Source organism: Oratosquilla oratoria, chromosome 1, assembly GCF_046742065.1.
Source record: "Oratosquilla oratoria isolate Oo_2021 chromosome 1, ASM4674206v1, whole genome shotgun sequence".
In the NCBI taxonomy this organism is placed as follows: Eukaryota; Metazoa; Arthropoda; class Malacostraca; order Stomatopoda; family Squillidae; genus Oratosquilla; species Oratosquilla oratoria.
Window position 1 is genome coordinate 126,176,053 of NC_134777.1, and position 19,590 is coordinate 126,195,642.

Below are 19,590 nucleotides of genomic sequence, written 5' to 3' on the forward strand. Positions count from 1 at the left end.
CACATTCGAGTCTGAAATCTTCAGGACGGGCAATTCTCAAACAACAAAACCAACTCCCATGGAGTACACAGACGGTAGAAGCCATGAACCAGGCCTCCGACGCACTCACAAACCGGGCAACTGAAAAACCGCGCTGGCGCTCTGTTCCAGTGGAACAGCAAAAATGCTTCTACTTCCCATCAGGGACAAACCTTAAGCAGCCTTGATCCCGGCTCGGTTACCAGAGCTTGTCAAAGCGGACGTGGATTCACTGCTCAGAAGAAACGTCATCCTTTCCGGCAGAGAATCCAGGGACCTCGTTCAGGGCCTGGCTCTCTCTCTCGTGGTGCACTCCTGGCTGGAACGCGTCTTGGCTTCAGTAAGGGAGTTTTTACCCAGGCTGCAACCCCAAGGGGAATGCAACCTCCAGGCTCTATGGGAAAGCTCGAGCAGAGCTCTGAAGCATCAAGCGGCCTGCCTCTTAACGTCTTGGGCCAACATTGCTCCATTGAAGAGGGCCCCCCTTCTAACCCGCATGCTGATTCCCTACCCCTCCACTCCAAGTCGAAAAGGCAGACAGGAAAGCCCCGTCCCTTTACGACTTGAGATCCTAGACGCAAACATTATAGAGGCTCCGGACTCCCCCACAGGAATCCTAGGAATTCGCCAGCCCCTCCGCACAAGATAGGGGGTTGCCTCTCCCTCTACTGGAGAGCATGGGAAGAGGCCGGGGCGGAAGACTGGACCTACTAAGTCATTAAGACAGGCTATTGTCTTCCCTTTCCCACTGTCCCAAACCTCTCCCCCTATCCCATCCAAGTCAGCAGCTTCCACCTGGACTCGGCTCGCGGGCGGGCCCTAGCGGAGGAATCCTCCATTCTGCTCCAGAAAGGAGCTTTAGAGGAAGTCTCGACTCCGGACCCAGGGTTCTACTCAAGGCTATTCCTAGTAGAAAAGACAACAGGGGTGTGGAGACCAGTCATCTATTTGTCTCCACTCAACAAGTTCCTTTCCCTGACGAAGTTCCGAATGGACACCCCAGAGTCCGTAAGGGCGTCTATCAGGGAAGGGGACTTCATGGTGTCGCTGGACCTCCAAGATGCCTATTTCCACATACCAGTGCATCCCTCCTCCAGGAAATTCCTCAGAATCATCCACAGGGGCAACACCTTCCACTTCCCCTGCCTCTGCTTCAGACTTTCCACAGCACCCCAAGTCTTCTCCAGTGTGTTCAACCTCGTTTCAGCGTGGTCCCACTCCAGGGGAATTCAACTACTCCGTTACTTGGATAACTGGCTGATCCTTGCACATTCCGCCCAGCTATGCCAAGAACACCTGAGAATGGTCCTAACCTTTGTCCTGAAATTGGGCACAGTAGTCAACCCGGAAAAGTCTGATTTCTTACCAAGACAGAGAGTTACGTACCTGGGTATGGTCCTGGACTCCTCCCTAATGGAGTCCTTCCCAGTAGAAAAGGGGATCCAGAATCTCGCTTCTCTAGTTGCACAGGCACTATCGACCAGGTTCCTGACGGCGACACAATGCCAAATCCTCCTGGGCCATATGGCCTCCATAGAGAAATTAATCCCCAGGAGTAGACAAAGAATGCGACCGCTACAGTGGCTCCTCAAGTCTCAGTGGGCCCCGCAAGAGGGAAAACCCCTACAACACATCTCCCTCACCGAAGAAGTCAAGGATTCTCTTCTCTGGTGGAAGGCCCATGCAACCTTCTCATGGGGATGCCCCTCGGCCCATCTCCCCCCGAAGTCCTCCTGTTCTCCAATGCCTCCAAGGAGGGCTGGGGAGCCCACCTCAACGACGATCACATCAGTGGTTCCTGGTCCACAGTCGAGCGGACAGCCCATATCAATTGGCTTGAGTTGAAGGCAGTACTCCTGGCTCTCCGTCACTTCAAGGATCAAGTCTCAGGAAAAGTAGTGGGCATAATGTCGGACAATTCCTCGGTAGTAGCCTACCTGAACGAGCAAGGGGGGCACAGTCTCCCAGGAACTATGCCTTCTGATGATGGACATCCTCAACCTAGCCAAGAATCTCCAGGTGTCACTCAAAGCCCGCTACATCCCGGGGAAGAGGAATGTCTGGGCGGACCACCTCGGCAGGAAGAATCAGATAATCAACACAGAATGGTCCCTCTATCGAGAGGTAGCGAACTTCATCCTCAGCAAATGGGGCTCCCCTCTAGTGGACCTTTTTGCAATGAGATGGAATCACCAACTCCCAATATATTTCAGCCCTTTCCCGGATCCTCTGGCAGCAGGAGAAGACGCTCTTCTGCAAAGTTGGGACAACCTGGACTCCTACGCTTTCCCACCATTTCCCTTGCTCCAGAAGGTACTCCTGAGAGCAAGACACGCATCCTACCTTCGGATGACTTTGATCGCTCCTTGGTGGCCCGAAGCCCCATGGTTTCCAGACGCCCTCGAGCTAGCAGTAGAAGAGCCTCTGGCCCTTCAGGGAAGACCAGATCTTCTGTATCCACCCATCAACGGGCCTTGGCACAAGAACCCTTCAGCACTCAATCTTCACGCGTTCAGACTATGGTCCGGATCCTCCTAAAGAAGGGTTTTCCCAGAGAAGTGGCAGAGGACATGTCCGCTCCTATTCGCTCTTCCTCAGCTAACCTTTATCAACGGAAATGCAATGCCTTTGCAAAATGGTGCCACTCCAGGAAGTTAGTCCCAGATCGAGCCACCATTCCTGAGATCGCCTCCTTCCACTTCCTCAGGAAGTCCAAGAAGATCTCCCTCTCGGCAGTACAAGGCTATAGGGCAGCTCTAAATCAGGTGTTTTCTCTGAAGGGCATGGTCCTAGCCCTTTCACCGGAAATTTCCATGCTCTTCAGGCACTTCAAAGATCATGCCCCCCCAGGGAAATCAGTTCTCCTCTGCGGGATGTGGCATTAGTCCTGAACTCTCTGAGGGGTCCCCCTTACGAACCTCTCCGAGAGGCACATCTGAAGGACCTCACCTAGAGGACAGTTTTTTTTCTGCTAGCCCTGGCATCTTCCAAGAGAGTAGGGGAGTTACATGCCATCTCTTATAGAGTCGCCCATTCCAAAGGATGGAAAGAGGTCTCCTTCACTTTCATGCCTCAATTCATTGCCAAAAACCAAGATCCTGCCAAATCCGACCCTAGATTCTGGTCCTTTAGTGTTCCGTCCTTAGACGAATTTGCAGGGGGAGAATAGACTGAAACAGTTCTATGCCCGGTACGAGCCATCCGGACCTATCTCAAGAGAACTGACCATCTTCGACCAGAATTAAAGAGGTTGTTCATCTCTACTCAAGGTAGCCCCTCACTAAGAATTCCATTTCTTACTGGACAATGGAAGTCATCCGCAGAGCCTGCGACATGAACCACACAGATTGCCCATGACCTGAGGGCAGTAGGGACCAGGTTCTTCAAGCAGGTATATGGAAGAGCCAGAATACGTTCACTTCCTTTTACCTCAAAGAAGTTATGCGGGAATCTTTAGGGAACTTATCTTTGGGCCCCATAGTGGCCGCCCAAGAAGTCCTGAAAATGATATACCCCTCCTCAAGAGCACACAGCCGACCCTGACAACTCATCCAGGTTCTGGCTCGGCAACTGCAGGAATAACTTTCCAAAGTCCTTCTCATACTCTTACATTCCCTTACCTCACCCGCGGGCTCTCAAGCATTCCAAGGGAATCAATTCAAGCCCTTCAGTGGTACAAAAGTGATTATAACCTGTCTGTCTCCACTCCAGGGAACAGAAAGGGGTGCACTTCAAAGTGAGGGGAATGTATAGGGGTCTGGTCAACATAGTCTTAGCACACTAGATTTTCCTTACAGCGGTTTCCCAGGCTAGATAACAACTTCCTTCCCTCCTAAGTCCGAGTCTCCTATTGTAAGGAGTACCGAAGAGTTTGTATTCTTCGGAACAAATGTAATTTTCGCAGGAAAATTAATTTTTCCCTGATACAAACCTGAGGTACTCCTTAGCTTTAATGGCCCTCCTCAACCACCCCTCTAAACAGTTCCTTCTCCTTGCCTGACAAACCTTGTGCTTAATTCATACCTGGCTCAGAGAATGGTTATAGTGTGCGAGACTTGTGGTGGAGGGCAAGCCCCCCCCCCTTGCCCCAATGGGGCCCCTTACTGAGGATAAGCGTTGCCCAGACCCACAGAGTGAGGATTTTAATTTCGCAGTAGAAATATTCGCGCTACGCGAAAGTATCCTATTGTAAGGAGTACCTCAGGTTTGTATCAGGGAAAAATTAATTTTCCTGCTAAAATTACATATCCCTCTGATACAGGTCGTGTTGATGGTCGCATGTCTTCTGCAAGAGAATCCAGGGGCAACGGATTGTTCAGTTGAATTATTAGCATGCTTTTTTTTAATGGAGATTAATTTTCAATCATAAAAGAATGCTGAGTGTAACTGACATGTAGAGATGTTAATACATACATACATATACCAAAGTCTTTTTCCCTCCATACAAGGGAGGTAGCCAAAAAATAAAGGCCAAAAATCCACTCCCACCCATTCCATCCCCACATACTCCTCTCCCATTCACCCCTCTCCCTCCCTCTTTTATTGGCTCCTGGATGATAGGTCATCCCTGCATCTTTCCCACTACCCTTGTTCAGAAGCAGTGTCACACAAGACACAGCACATCCACAGCAAGGCCACTTCATTTAATCGGTGACCCCCATCTCCCCTCATGCAGAAAAAGAGAAGACATGGAGAAATCCCCTTGGGCTGTGTCAAATTATTTTTCAAATGTACTCCCTCACCCCTCATCTCCCACCCACTCCCTTCCATGCATCACAGCATCATCCATACACAACCATTCTCCATTCACCCCTATCTTCTGTCTTCTGTCCTTCCTCAACAGACATTCCCCTCTTTCCCAATGCCCCTTGTACCCCATCCATCCATCTCATCCTTGGTTGCCCCCACGTGTTCACTCCTTTCATCTCACCGCTGCCTTCCACACCTCTTTTACTAATCTTTCCATATATCTAAACCATCCCAATACTTTTGCATCCACCCTACCTCCCATTTCTCTTTCCACCCCCGTTCTCCTCCTCACCTTGTTTCTCACTATTCAGCCTAGTAACCCCTATCATACTTCTCAGGCACCTCATCTCAAACACATTCAAACTCCTCCTCTCTTCCTCTCTTATATTCCATGTTTCTGCCCCATACAGTGCTGTCGGCACAATCACAATCACACAATCTCCTCCTAGCATCCATTTCCAAATGTCTATTTCTTATTACAATTTTTAACCCTCCAAGGCATTTACTTGCTTTTCTCAATCTACATTCTACCTCCATCTCCACTCCTCCCTTTCCCGCCACATTCACACCCAAGTACCTAAAACTATCCACTTCATGCTCTCTCCCTGAATACTCACTTCCAGTCTGCCCTCACTTTTTCTCCCAAACTCACCCCTCCCTTTCAACTTAGTTTCACTTAATGCCAACACATCCATCTTAAGATATTCACTGCATAAAACTTATGTACTTGTTACCTTATACAGAGCCTTGTTAACAAGATTGAGGCCTTTGTACATGATATATTGTAAGTGTGGACAGTTCAATGTTGTATATAAATTGTTGGTAATTGGCTTAAGCTGACTAACACCTATAACTGTTTCTCTGCAGGTACGTTCCTTCACTTCAAGATTGTACAGCTTGGTCTGCATCTTGTTTCCCAGCCTACCTGGTGAGGGGAGCAACATTCTTCTCCAATCACCAGATGAAGAAGAGGTGTAAGTATTTACTTCTTCCCAAGGGTAATTTCTGAATGATGTATGAAATTCTAATTAGCAATTTTCAAGCCAATCACACAACTGTCCATAGTGGAAAGAAGAGGACTTTTAAAGTCACTCTTGCTTCATTGTACTCATTTATATGAAGGCCTAATCCTGATTCCCATAAAAAATCAAGGCATGTATGTCATATAATTCCCAGTTGGCTCTGCAACATCACTAGGGCAAAAATTGTCTTGGCTTTAGACACTATGTACCCCTGATCCTCACACCACAGTAGTGGATATTAAACATATATGCTTGTATAGCCAGTGAAACTTGGGGATAAAATTTTCTTAATGACCGTTTCATTGACAGTGTAGTAACAGCAGCAACAGTAGTACACCCATGGCTGCTCCCACATGTCTACTCCCCGCTGTCCACACTTTATGTACTCCAACACCAGAAGGAAGACACAGAGTATTGGAACAGACTCCTGAAATGGAACCGTCAGTCTGATATTGCTTTGATGACCTTTTTGGGTGTTGATGTGTGAGTATTACATCATTTTAATATGTTAATAGATGTTCATGCTCTGTACATTTTTCCTTTCCCTGCATCTTTTCTTCATCATATCTTTTATAGTGCTACTATTGATGTATATAAGGAGAGAGGGTGGCAGTTAGGTAGAATTGAGTTTTAAACGAGAAAGGCTGGAGGAAGCAAAGAGCTTTTAATTATCTTGGGTCACATTTCTTTGGTAAACTATTATTATTGGTGTTTGTAATCCTATTGTTAATTATTATTTTGTGAACTGGAAATAACATTGGTGCTCTTGAGAATTTTAATGAAAATTTTATTCAGGAAATTCTGGTTGCCGGAAGGTGGAAGCATAGTGGAATCTAGCCATGCATTAGGCTCCATCAAGGATCACCACTTCACAGATGCTGTGGACACGCTACAGCTCCTGTCCACCTCATTCACTCCACAAGACAAACTGGCTCTCATTCACTCTACCTTCCAGCAAGTCAACAAGGTAAGTACATCTATATTTATATATATACCAAGAGTTTCTTCCCCTTTATATAAGGGAGGTAGCCAAGTCATACATATCAAAAGTGTATACATGTGTCTAAAGTCCCTTTCCTCCTTATAATGGGGGGTGGCCAGCCAAGGGATACACCCACCCTTCACCATTCCAACACCCATTAATTGAAAACAGGTCTTCAATAAAAGAAAGTGGAGGAGGTGAAGAGCTATAAGTACTTAGGGTCACATGTAGCAGGGAATGGAGGAGTAGGGGTGGAGATAGATTATAGAATCTGAAGAACAAGAGAAGCAAGTAACCACCTTCGGATTGAGAACTCATGGTTTTGAAGTATAGCGAGATTAACATGAATGGAAAAATGTACAAAGGGGTGGTTGTGCCCTTGTCATTGTGTGGTGCAGACTTAGAGTTAAAGGGAGGTAGGAAAGAGTAACCTAAATGTGTTTAAGAAATATGGTGGGGATAATGAGGAGTCAAGGCAGAGTTCAGGAATAGAAGGAGCTTGGAGATAGGGTTGATCAAAGAATAATCAGATGGTTTAGGCATATGTAAAGAATAAGTGAAGAAAGATTTGCAAAACAAAGTGTGGAAGGCAGAGGTGGATAGGTAAGGGATATGGTTCATTTTCTGTTTGCAACCATTCCATGTATACATGTTTCTTTTCTTATGCTACTGCACTTGCCTCAAGGCCACTCCAGCACTTAAATTTTTCTCAAATAATTATTCAAGGAGTAACATATGACACCACAAACATAACTCCTTTCCTATATACTATAAGGGGGTTATATGCATCCTTTTTTATACATTTTTTGTACTACTTCCCCTCCCCCCTCCTTCATTACTCTCTATATATATCTTTGGTTTTTCATAATTGTCACAATTCTAACTCTATAATCACATGTCTTTTCAGAGTGTGGCTAACAAATTAGGTACCAATTTCCTTTGGTGTATGGATGACCTCTTCCCAGTGTTCCAGTATGTTGTTGTCAGGTCCCGTATTCAGCATCTCGGGGCAGAGATTGAACTCATTGAGGATCTTCTTGATCCTCACCTTCAGCTAGGAGAGTTAGGAATAATGTTTACAACCCTGAAGGTAAGTACTGATCACTTGGAAGGAAATAAAATTATGCAGAGTCTGCAGGTTGTCTGACATGACTTTAGAAATCTAAAGAGTTTGAAAATGTCATAAAGAATAGGAAAAGAGTGTGTCATTTTTAGTATAAAACTAGTGTGTCTTTTTTTAGTATACTTGATGTCTAATGTCAAATTATTGTTTATTGCAGGCTTGTTATTACCAGATCCAGAATGAGAAGATGAATGTTGCATCTTAATGCTCATCCAACTGTGTAATGGCTGGATAAACATGGATGTTGCTACCAACACCTAGCACGGTACTTCAGGGAACAAGTATTTTATTTGGAAAATATCAAGATTATAGTTTAAAACCACACATTTTTATTGCAATCTACTCTAAAGACTTGTGTTACACCTGGTTTGTCTTAATGTAGCTAATTTTTACTGTCCATTTTTTTATGCAACAGCCAACCTGGTGTAATTGTTTTGCATACAGCAAGTCCACATATCAGGATTTAGAAATAATTGAAGAACTTACATGTTTGATCAATTTCTTATACGAGTGTGATATAATACTATGTATTGGTGCAACACAATTTACCCATAGCCTTGTTTATGCTAGTTTGGTCCTAGTATACAATTCACAGTACATTGTGGGAGGAAAATTCGTACTTTATTTGGCAAGTTTTCTAATGACTGCCCTTTGGTGATAAACCTAGTAAAACTCAGGAATGTGGGCCCACTCATGAATATTTAAACAAGGTCATCAACTATGGTCATCTCCCTGCCACCTTTCTTCATAACTCATCAAAACTCACCTCCCACAGGTCTATTCTCCATGCAGCCAAGCTCACGAATTTATTTATTTATTTATGTATTTATTTTCTTATTTTTCTTTTACCACCTTCCACTGTTTTGCATACAGAGAACAGTCTTTGACTGGTCTCTTCCTCATAGCTAGCAATACAGGAACGGTCCCACTCTCGCACAACATGGACAAATGTCCAACATTCCTTTCTGTACAGACCTGTGGAAGGGCCTTAAGATTTGCTGGGTGCTCTGGATATCTGGGTTTTTATTCAGAAGTAGGCAACTAACTCAAGAACTTCTATCATTGCTCGGGGAACATGGAACTTGTCAGTTTCTTCTCTTCTGCTTGTTTAGCCAAAACAGAGGGCACTTAGAATATGGTTCGAGGAAATGTGCAAATGATTTCCTTGTGCCACTCAGACAGAACAACTTTGTACCACATGAACTCCACACTCCACTTGCAAATACACACCATTACCCACAAAGCATGTCCTCACCCCATTCACTTGTACTCTGTGTATATTGTCATTCTCTAGGATAAAAGTGTTACATTGTGCAAGCTGCTTGTATAGAAAGAGCCTCAAACTTTCACAACATTGACTACTATCCACTGTTTCTTTTCAAGGAGAGTTGGGATGGTGATTTTTATTCAGGGAACCTCTTTTGACAAGTTAAAATTGAAAATGTCACTGACATTATTGGTAGTGAAGAAAACATGGAAATTTTGTAAAAAAAAAAAAAATTCCTTACTCGATTTGGTGTATAATCACAAACTCCCCTTCTTGAGAGGCTAGGACAGTGTCTTATGGAGTACTTTTTGAAGCAGGAAATTTAATGTAGTATACCATGAATATGAACACGCTTGCTTGGCAGGATATGAACTGCCTCCGTTCCTGACCTCCACCGCAAGTAGTACTGCTCTAACTTAATCGGCCAGCAGGTATCCTTTATTCCTCATCTGTGAATTGAAAGTAAACAGAGGGCAGTTAGGATATGGCTCAGGGAAAATGTCCAAATAGTTTTCCCAGGCCCCTCTAGACAGCACAGCCTGATGCCATTTATGGTTCATTTATATATCTGGCAACCCACCCAATATTTGACACTCAGTTCTGATTGAGAAATTAAGATTCTACTGAATGTGTATTTTTTATATTAATGTGCATCTTCCTAACAGTGTTTGTCTACCTATTTATATACCAAGGGCTTTTATAGATAGATAGACAAACACAGTGTTTGTAAATTTTTTTAAGAATGTTTATAAGGTCAAATCCGAACAATATACTGAATGTACTGGAGCATCAGTTCATGAGCAAACACTCATAGCTAGTCTTCCAAGCTTGGCATGAACTGCTATCAGAACATACAATTTCAATAATTAACAGAATTCAATGTTCATTGCTCAAAATATCACATATTTGGAGTCATTGCAACCAAATTTTACTAACCAAAGATAACAAGTGCCAAAGTCCATATGTAACTACTTTTGTGAGTACATAGGAATTTAAGGGACCAATGATGAGTACTTGCAATTGCTGGTCCTGCAAGACATGTCAGAGAGAGTCCTCTCCCTACCTCGTATCTTCAAAACTCGTCAACTTCCTCACCTCCACACGGAGATGTAGATTGGGCCAAGCCTCCAGGTTGGGCCCAAAATTCTCTCAGTCATCGCATACTTTATTTCCTCCACCTTTTCACATACTGAATGCTGACAGCTGGCCATTATTTCCCTCGTACTACTATGAACTGGTTACATAACACTTCCATGCTAATAATACATTTCTTCCCAGAGCTCTAAGGGAGAACCTAAGGACCATTGCCAGCTGCTGTGGAGCTGCAATTTCCAGTTAGTGAAACTCAAAGCAACAGTTATTGTTATGAGTGTTATAACTTTGCACTTAACCTGTTAATGTTGTGAATTCTGCAAGAGTTTGGGTATATATATATATCAATTAACATTATTTCTATAAAACAAGGAAAGTTCTTCAATACCTGATCTTTATTTTTAAAAGTTAAGAGTGTTGGAAATACAGAGGTGTAAATTTAGGATTATGGAGTTTCAGTGCATCTACAAGGAAATTATTTGATCACTGTTTGCTGTGAATGTTTGTTATGATTGTATTTCTTATACACATTATACAGATGTATATTAGGTTTTATATAATGATTGTTATGAGGCTATTGTCCTATTGGATAGGATTTTGTGACCCAGACATACTGAGTCACAATGTGAATGTGCTTGCTGTATATAAAGTATTTATGTGAATTTGTGCTTTTCAGTTGTAATCAATAATGCTGCTATGTATATAGTATCAGTTGTTCCAAACAGTACTACCTCTTTTCCCTACAATAGGTAAATAATTACTTTTTTTGAAAGAAAGCATACACATGCACCAAGGTGTTGAGATTTTGGCCACTATGAGAAGTACAAATTGGTCAAAGAATTTAGTAATAAGTTCAAATGAAGAAGAGCATTTTATCAATGCTGAAGTGTGTACCACAGTGCCCAACCAGTACATTTAGGGTCCGTGTTTTTGGCTTGTGACCTGTTCTTATATTATTGCTCTCAGACTGCTAATGTATAAAAAAAAAAAAATTCTGTTGGATTGTAAATTTTTCCACAATAATACTGTGGTATTGCATATCCAACAAGTTGATTTAAGGTGGTTTGAGTATGATTTCACTTACTCAGACCAGATATCCAGTCCAGGAACAGTGTAGGTAATATAAAAATTCTTTGCCACAAAAGCTTTCTATACACATTTTTACCAGGCCATGATTTGATTTAGCTTAAGTGTGAGCTGATCTTAGAAAGTTTTTTTAAGAAGCCATGCAGTGAGTGAGCCTGCCAGCTCCTAAAGTAATTAGACTATCAGGAAAATTAGGTATGCTGCATGCATGCACATAGATGTACACACTTGCTTATATAGGATACCATGAGCATTTGCTCTTCTCCTGTATACTACAGTTTTGTAAATATATGCACCTGCACACCCACATGCACATCTATAGTTTACCGATGCCCAACCCATTTTAGTTGCTGTTCTAATATAAATGAGCAACAGCTAAAGTACTAATAAATCATATGAAAGAAGACTAAATATTCTGAAGCTGACTTTAGAAGTGATCTATTATCATAAGCAGAGACCATGAGATGAAATTAAAGACTGTATGTTTGAAGGACATGAGAAAATAGTTTTCCACTTGGTATTATTGACTTAGTCTGTTTAGATGAAAGAGTAGTAAGTTCAAACAATATAGGACAATTTATGGTCAGGATTGAAATTGGAAATGTAGAGACTGGACCCAAAGAGTATAGCTCTTATCTTGTACACTGCAGCTAAATAGAGCTAACCAAGTACACGCATGCACATACACAAATATGCATACACATTTTAAACTAGGTATAATGATAATTGGAGAGTAAAATACAGAATCCCATGGGTGTTGCTGTTTTCCCTAGAATAAAATTAGGTAAAATTGTACGTATACACGCATGCATACACACATGCACATACACAAACATGCATACACATTTTATGCTAGCTATAATGATAATTGGAGAGTAAGATACAGGATCCCATGAGTGTTGCCGTTTTCCTTTATACTAAAATTAGGTAAAATATAACGTGTACACACATGCATACACACATTGATACACACACATGTATACATACATCTTAAGGTAGGTGAGATCATTAGAGAGTAAGAGACAGGACACCATGAACCTTCCTCCATTCCTGTATAGTAAAATTAGGTAAAGACGCATGTGCACACACGCATGCATGCACACACACACACAGTGTCTAGGTATATTAGAAAATTAGAGAATAGAGGACAGGACCCATGAGCATTACTCCTTTCCTGTATACTACAGTTAGATAAATATACACACACTATTGCTTTTACCCCAAAAAAGGGAGCTGGCCGAGTCAAAGCACTTCCACTTCTTTCACAATTAGATCCCATTAACACCCCTCCCATCTTAGCACTTCACCAAGGGCAATGCAGCAAGGCACAGCACTCACAGGGAGGGCCTGATAACTGGAGTTAGTTTACTCTCAGCTTCATCACATAAGGGCCTCCCCTTTACAGAGGCAGGCAGCCAAGTTAAGCACACATCCAGATCATACCATTAAAACCCATATAATCACCACTTCCATCTCCTCAGTATGATAGGATTTAATGGCAAATTCAACAGGCCATTTTTTGTCATTCCGATTATAGTTTATTTTCATCTGTAAAATAATTGTAGTATTTTTATTGTATTGATTCAGTGTCCCTCTGTTTGGGAGTTATTGTTTTCTTCTTATTTAATTTGTAATTACAGTGGAATTTCTATATTTGAACATTTGATTGATATGTTCATTATTATTTTATTATTATTATAATCTTTTTTAATGTTTATAAAGAATTGCTCCAGTAACCAAACCATATAAAACCAATCATGTCTCACATGAGCAACCGTTATATGAAATGAAAATTCTTACTATCAAGAGATCAAACAGTTGAAGAAATGGAGCACACAAGAATATCACATCAGAGGTTAAAATCACTAAATTCAAGGGGTTGAATATTTTGTTTTCCACTCATACTTGATAAATGAATAACAGATACAAAAGTGACTTTTGCAAAGTTACCATAGAAAATCAATCACATATCACTTTACCTAAATTTGGTGTCACCTATAAGCCTTATGCAACAACAGTGGGAATATATATATTTTGTTCATGGCTACAAGGTCACAGTTGTCCAATTTTATCTGAATTAACTCTTTATTATGTAACTCTTTGTAGCCAGTCCATACTAATATCTAATATATAGTACAGGTAATCTAAGATGGTGCCACATGCCGGCCAATTGAAGTTGTGCAATAAAATAACTTTAATGAAATGTATGAGAATTTAGTGGAAAACAACATATTCAATCTCCAACACTGTAATTGCAGCTTTTGATTTTGGTCCTTTTTTCAATGATACAATCTGATTTGATTTTATTAGGGACCAGACTAATTGGTTGATGATTGTGTTTCAGAAACAGTTTCAAAGTTGATTATAATATATTAATTCACAGGTTTAGGTGTGCAATATTTTCAGTTAATTTTCTTTTAAATGTGTACTTCATTTTTTGGGAAGGGAGGATCTGAATGGATTAGTAGATTTACATTATTTCTCACAGGAAAATTTGACCTAATATTTGAACAATTTCATATTCAAACAACTTGTGAAATAAATCAAGTTTTGGTATGGAGGTTCCACTGTACTTCACTGAAGTATTTGTACCTCCAAGCACCTTGTGTGTTTACATCCTATGGCAATAATGCATGCTTTAGTTGGAGCCTGGATGAACAAAAGCCTGTGACCCTCCAAGATGGCCGAAACTATATTTCATGGAGAAAAGTGGGAGATAAGCCAATTGTTGTTTGCTGAAGACACTGCACTTGTAGCAGGATCAGAGGAGGGATTGAAGAAGTTAGTGACAGAGTTTGGGAAGGTGTGCAAAAGAAGGAAGTTGAAGATAAATGTGGGTAATAGTAAGGTGATGAGATGTACAAGGGGAGAAAGTGGCAGCAGACTGGAAGTTGAGTATTAAGGGAGAGAGACTGGAGGAAGTGGATAGTTTTAGATACTTGGGTGTAAATGTGGTAGGAAAGGGAGGAGTGGAGGTTGAATGTAGATTGAGAGAAGCAAGTAAATAACTTGGGGGGTTAAAAAGTGTAATGAGAAATAGACATTTGGTAATGGATGCTAAGAGGATATTGTATGAAGGAGTGATTGTGCCAACAGCACTGTATGGGGCAGAAACATGGAACATAAGAGAGGAGGAGTTTGAATGTGTTTGAGATGAGGTGTCTGAGAAGTATGATAGGGGTAAGTAGGCTGGATAGAGTGAGAAATGAGGAGGTGAGGAGGAGAACTGGGGTGGAAAGGGAGTTGGGAGATAAGGTTGATGAAAAAGTATTGGGATGGTTTGGACACATGGAAAGGAGTAGTGAAGAAAGATTAGTAAAACAGGTGTGGAAGACAGAGGTGGAAGGAGTGAGATTGATGGATGGGGGGAAAAGGGCAATGGGAAAGAGGGAAATGTCTGTTGAGGAAGGACGGCAGAGGTCAGAAGATAGGGGTGAATGGAGAATGGTTGTGTTTGGATGATGCTCTGATGCATGAGGGGGAGCGGGTGGGGGATGGGGGGGTGAAGGATTATGTGTAAAAAATAAATTGACACAGCCCAAAGGGATTTCTCCCTGTCTTCTCCATTTCTGCATGAGGGGACAGAGAGGAGGTCGTCAATGTAATGAAGTGGCCTTGCTGTGGATGTGCTGTGTCTTGTGACACTGCTTCAGACCCAGGGCAGAGGGGGAGATGCAGGGATGACCCATCATCCAGGAGGAGGGACAGGGAATGGATAGGAGTATGTGAGGATGGAATGGGTGGGAGTGGATTTTATGCCTTTGTTTTTTGGTTACCTCCCTTGTAAGGGGGAAAGAGCCTTTGGTATATGTATGTATGTATGTATGTATGTATGTAATATGTTGCAGAAACTGTGATTCTAAATTGATGGCAATTTATGCAACTTTTCAAATGCACTGTAGGGTAAGGAGACTGAAATAAATATTGGGAAAATGATACTGATAAATCAAGAGGCAGTCATTTGCAGAAGATTTCGGTAATGTTCTCTCAGATGTACTGATTCTCAAGGCTGTGATATGTATAATTACTGATAAAACTTCATTACGGTGTATATATACATTTGCAATATTAAGCACTAGTTAGAGGGAATTTGATCCTATCTTACAGATGTATAATGGCAAATACTGTGATATGAATAAACAATCCATTTTCAACAAAACCATTTGTGTATAAAAAGCATTGGGTGGGAAGATGCGAGAAGGGAATATATATTTAACTGGTACCTTCCACACAAAAGACTGTGGCAGCTTCTTGACTCGTCCAAGGTTGAATAGGTCATTCAGTTTTGATTGATGTGTGCATTTTGCAAAACATAGTAGGGCAAAAGAGGTTAAATGAGAATGCACCTTGCTGCTCTTTTGACATGATTGTGCGCCTACTGTCTGTAACACTGACTTGCTAGTCTTATATTGATGTTATATACGTGGCTAGATATCATGCACCCTATAGAACACTAGGTAAATAGGGACATGCACATGGCCAATTTTTACTTCTGCTCATTAAGACTGAATGTGAACATCTGTGTTAATGTATAGGATGGGTCCTGCCAATTTTCCTGTCACAACTTATGACTTGTAATGCATTGAATTTGCTAGAATCAATGTGATGTATCCACTGCCACATGACATTAGAACAGACCTTTGACAGATACCAGAAACTATGATTAAGTAATTGTCATGGTTAGTTGGTATTTTGCCTTGCTCGCAATCATTCAGCATCAGTTCCACCCAGTAACAATATCTTAGTTGCTTGTATATGAAAATAGTTTTGTATATCAGAAGTATTGCTGAAAATAATGGAGTTTTGGGGAAGCTACATGCCAGGAAGTCTGATTTCAGTCAGGTCATTCTTGTGTTAGTGAAACTCAAGGCAACAATAATTATTATTATTTAGTCTTGTGTTTACTGTGTATGTATCACCCTTTATAAAAATGGCTTATATTGGATATACAGTTGTAGACATGTGAACCCAACACAGCTTAAGGTGGAGTGGCACATGTATAATCTCAGCTTATATGTATTCATAATTTTTGTAACAAGTAAAGGTGCACAATCACATGATGTATGTACTGTATACCCAGCAGCTATCTAAAAACATGTGAACACTAGTTGACATATGCCACCAGCAACCAGTACTACACTGCACAATGCTGTGTCAGGTTCATTTGTACACAGCTGCACATAGGTGTGAATATTGTAAAATGTCTGTTCTTGCAGCAACTACACTATGAAGTAGGCCTATGCAAGGGGAGTTTTTATATTTACTGGGCTGTCAATTTACAGTAAATTTTTAAAATGATTGTTAGTAACTGCTCAGTCATCATGTAAAAATGTGTTATTCAGACAGAAAAGATTTGTCATGTTCTTGTATATTTAATACACAATTAAAAGGAATGAACATGAGAAATTAGTTTCATTTGTTTCCAAAGCACAGTGGAAAGAAGACGTGAAGTTTGAAGACATGAACTGTGTCTTGTGCAAACAAATAAAGGTGGCACTTTGTGTTTGGGTGCAGTTGCATGTTCTTGAATACTATATCAGGGCCTGAGAAACATCACTAAAAATCAACAGCCACATCTGTACTGAATTACATTTCTTCTTTGAAAGTGGGGGGATTGCAGTCAAAGCACATATTCTCATCATACATATACCCCCTTACAAGGGAGTAGTTAAGTCAAAGCTACACCCATCCTACACTATTTGCTCCACACATCAAACTACCTATTCATTGTTCCTATCTTAGCAACTTCGGGTGAAGGGTCACTCCTTTGCCCTGCTACACTGCTGAGATGAGAGGCAATGTAACAAGACAGCATTACCAGTTTATTCTAACCACTTAGGTGCATGGTAACTCCCCACACACACATACTTTCCTTGTCCATCTCGAGAATTACATGGAGAAGACAAAAAGAACATTCCTTTGGTTTGTGTCATTTCCTCATTCATTTGCAATTATTTTCCATTCACTCTTTCTTGCTAGATATTCCTATTGCATCTAATGTCCCCTTCACCCTGTCCATCTGCCTCATTCTTGACCTTCTCCTTAAGCTCCCTCCATCCTCTTTTGCTTTCATAAACAAAACTCGTTCAACCATACCATCCATCTTGGCTATTCAGGGATACAGAATTGCTTTGTCCTTTGTCACAATGCTTGTGTCAAAAACAAGGCAGGGCTTTTCAACTGGAGCTGGTTTACAACCTCTGGTTCACCTAGGGTTGCCAACCGTCCTTTATTTCAAAGGACAGTCCTTTATTCAGCACTGTCCTTGTCCTTTATTGATATTTGAAACGACACTAGTTGTCCTTTATTTTGAAATCGGTGTGACTGGTAGTTCAATCCTACTCTTGAGATGTGATGATTGCAAAAGCGTTTACTTCTTGTAAGAGTGCAGACTGTCAACTCCGCATTCTGCACAATACCAGACGCACAGAGCGGCAGACTGCAGTCCAGGTTGTAAAATTAACCTCATTTTATGTATAACTCAATTTTTCATAAAAAAAAAAGACCAATTTTGGGAAAACCAGAAAATCGTAAACTGTTACTAAATATGAGAACCACCACCAAGAAAAAAGAAAAGGAAAATAATATAGAAAGAAAGGAGGTGCCGTTGGATGTGTGGAAAGGCAATACTTCCGCCTATCAACTGAACTCACGAAGAACCAAAACAAATATGGCGTATTATACAACAATGTAATGATGACACCCTTCACAAAATCGAGCCATAATGTGTTATAAATACCAGAAGAGCAGTGAAATCTATGTGAGAAAACTTGTATTAGCAGTGCCAATATTTCATGTTAACAGATATTTGGAAAAGCAGAAAAGATTTCGAAATTCAACATTCGGCATATTATCAAACATAAGCTTTGTAGGCCATTCATTTCCCAAAGTTTCAGAAATTTGTAGAAGTAGTAGAACACTTGAAGCTAGAAGGAAAGCTTAGATTAAAGATGGATGAACTTCTTTTTGATGAAGTAGTATTATTCAAAGAAACTTCAACACTATCAAAAGCTCTGAACTCTTCATAAGCTCAACAATAACCAGAAAGTGGTATTTTGTTTTGAAATTTATGGACTTTAAATGTATCAATGTTTTCAAAATAGTTTCTTGTATAATCGATTCCTGGAACATCATCTTATTGTGAGAGAGTTTTTAGTTTAATGTCATCTAAATGGCGAGATGAAAAGAACTGATGCTCTGTTGAATTAAGAACGAACTTCTCATACATTTTAACATAAAAAATAGTTATTTGGAATTCGCTAAAAACAGCAAAGATGATACAAATTTTCTGAAGGCAGCAAAAAGCCAGGGCAAATATAGTTCTAAAGATTAGAATCCTTTGATCAAGGTAAAATAAATGTCTTCTCATTCTTGTTTTTATATTTTCATTTAGGTAAGAGAAATGTGATTTTGAACTGCATTTAATATAGGCATCTATTATGATCTATAGCCACTTAAAGGTCAGATATCAACAGATATACCATTCGCTAAAAATCATCGTATTGCTCGAAAAAGTACTTTTTACAAGCATACAAATAAAGTTTTTACCTATTACAGAAGAATTTATTCAGAAAATTCACTTTTAATGGCGCCTCGCATACCACTTTTCCGAAGTCTAGATATTCAGAATAACAATATTGTTTGTTTGGCAACTGTGACGTCACGAACGCGGAATTCCCCGAACCTTTCCCGAAGCGCACGGGCGGAATGTTTCGAATAGCAGACGACGCAATGAAATGAAGACAAAACTGTTTTTTGCCAAATTTGATAAGATGTAGATGGTCAGACTTCCATAACTTTTTGTATTTACAGTTTAATGTACATAAAAAAACATACTGACAGTATTCTATATAATTCCACCATCTACATCTTATCAAATTTGGCAAAAAACAGTTTTGTCTTCATTTCATTGCGTCGTCTGCTATTCGAAACATTCCGCCCGTGCGTTTCGGGAAAGGTTCGGGGAATTCCGCGTTCGTGACGTCACAGTTGCCAAACAAACAATATTGTTATTCTGAATATCTAGACTTCGGAAAAGTGGTATGCGAGGCGCCATTAAAAGTGAATTTTCTGAATAAATTCTTCTGTAATAGGTAAAAACTTTATTTGTATGCTTTTAAAAAGTACTTTTTCGATGATTTTTAGTGAATGGTATATCTGTTGATATCTGACCTTTAAATAAATATCAAGAAAGATTTTATGTCCTTTATTGTAGCTTAACAGAGTTGGCAACCCTAGGTTCACCATACAG

At 40.7% G+C, this 19,590-nt stretch overlaps 1 protein-coding gene across 2 annotated transcripts in view; it reads left to right on the top strand.

The window, feature by feature from the left end:
• LOC143026521 (alsin-like) overlaps positions 1-16,737 on the top strand; it is a 39,139-nt gene extending 22,402 nt beyond the window's left edge. For both annotated transcript variants that reach the window (XM_076187063.1, XM_076187073.1), the window contains 5 exons: positions 5,635-5,741; positions 6,099-6,272; positions 6,585-6,756; positions 7,679-7,861; positions 8,052-16,737. In XM_076187063.1, the coding sequence (XP_076043178.1) occupies positions 5,635-5,741; positions 6,099-6,272; positions 6,585-6,756; positions 7,679-7,861; positions 8,052-8,099 (684 nt within the window). In that variant the 3' untranslated portion in view covers positions 8,100-16,737. The remainder of the gene's footprint in view (positions 1-5,634; positions 5,742-6,098; positions 6,273-6,584; positions 6,757-7,678; positions 7,862-8,051) is intronic.
• The last annotated feature ends 2,853 nt before the right edge of the window (positions 16,738-19,590 follow it).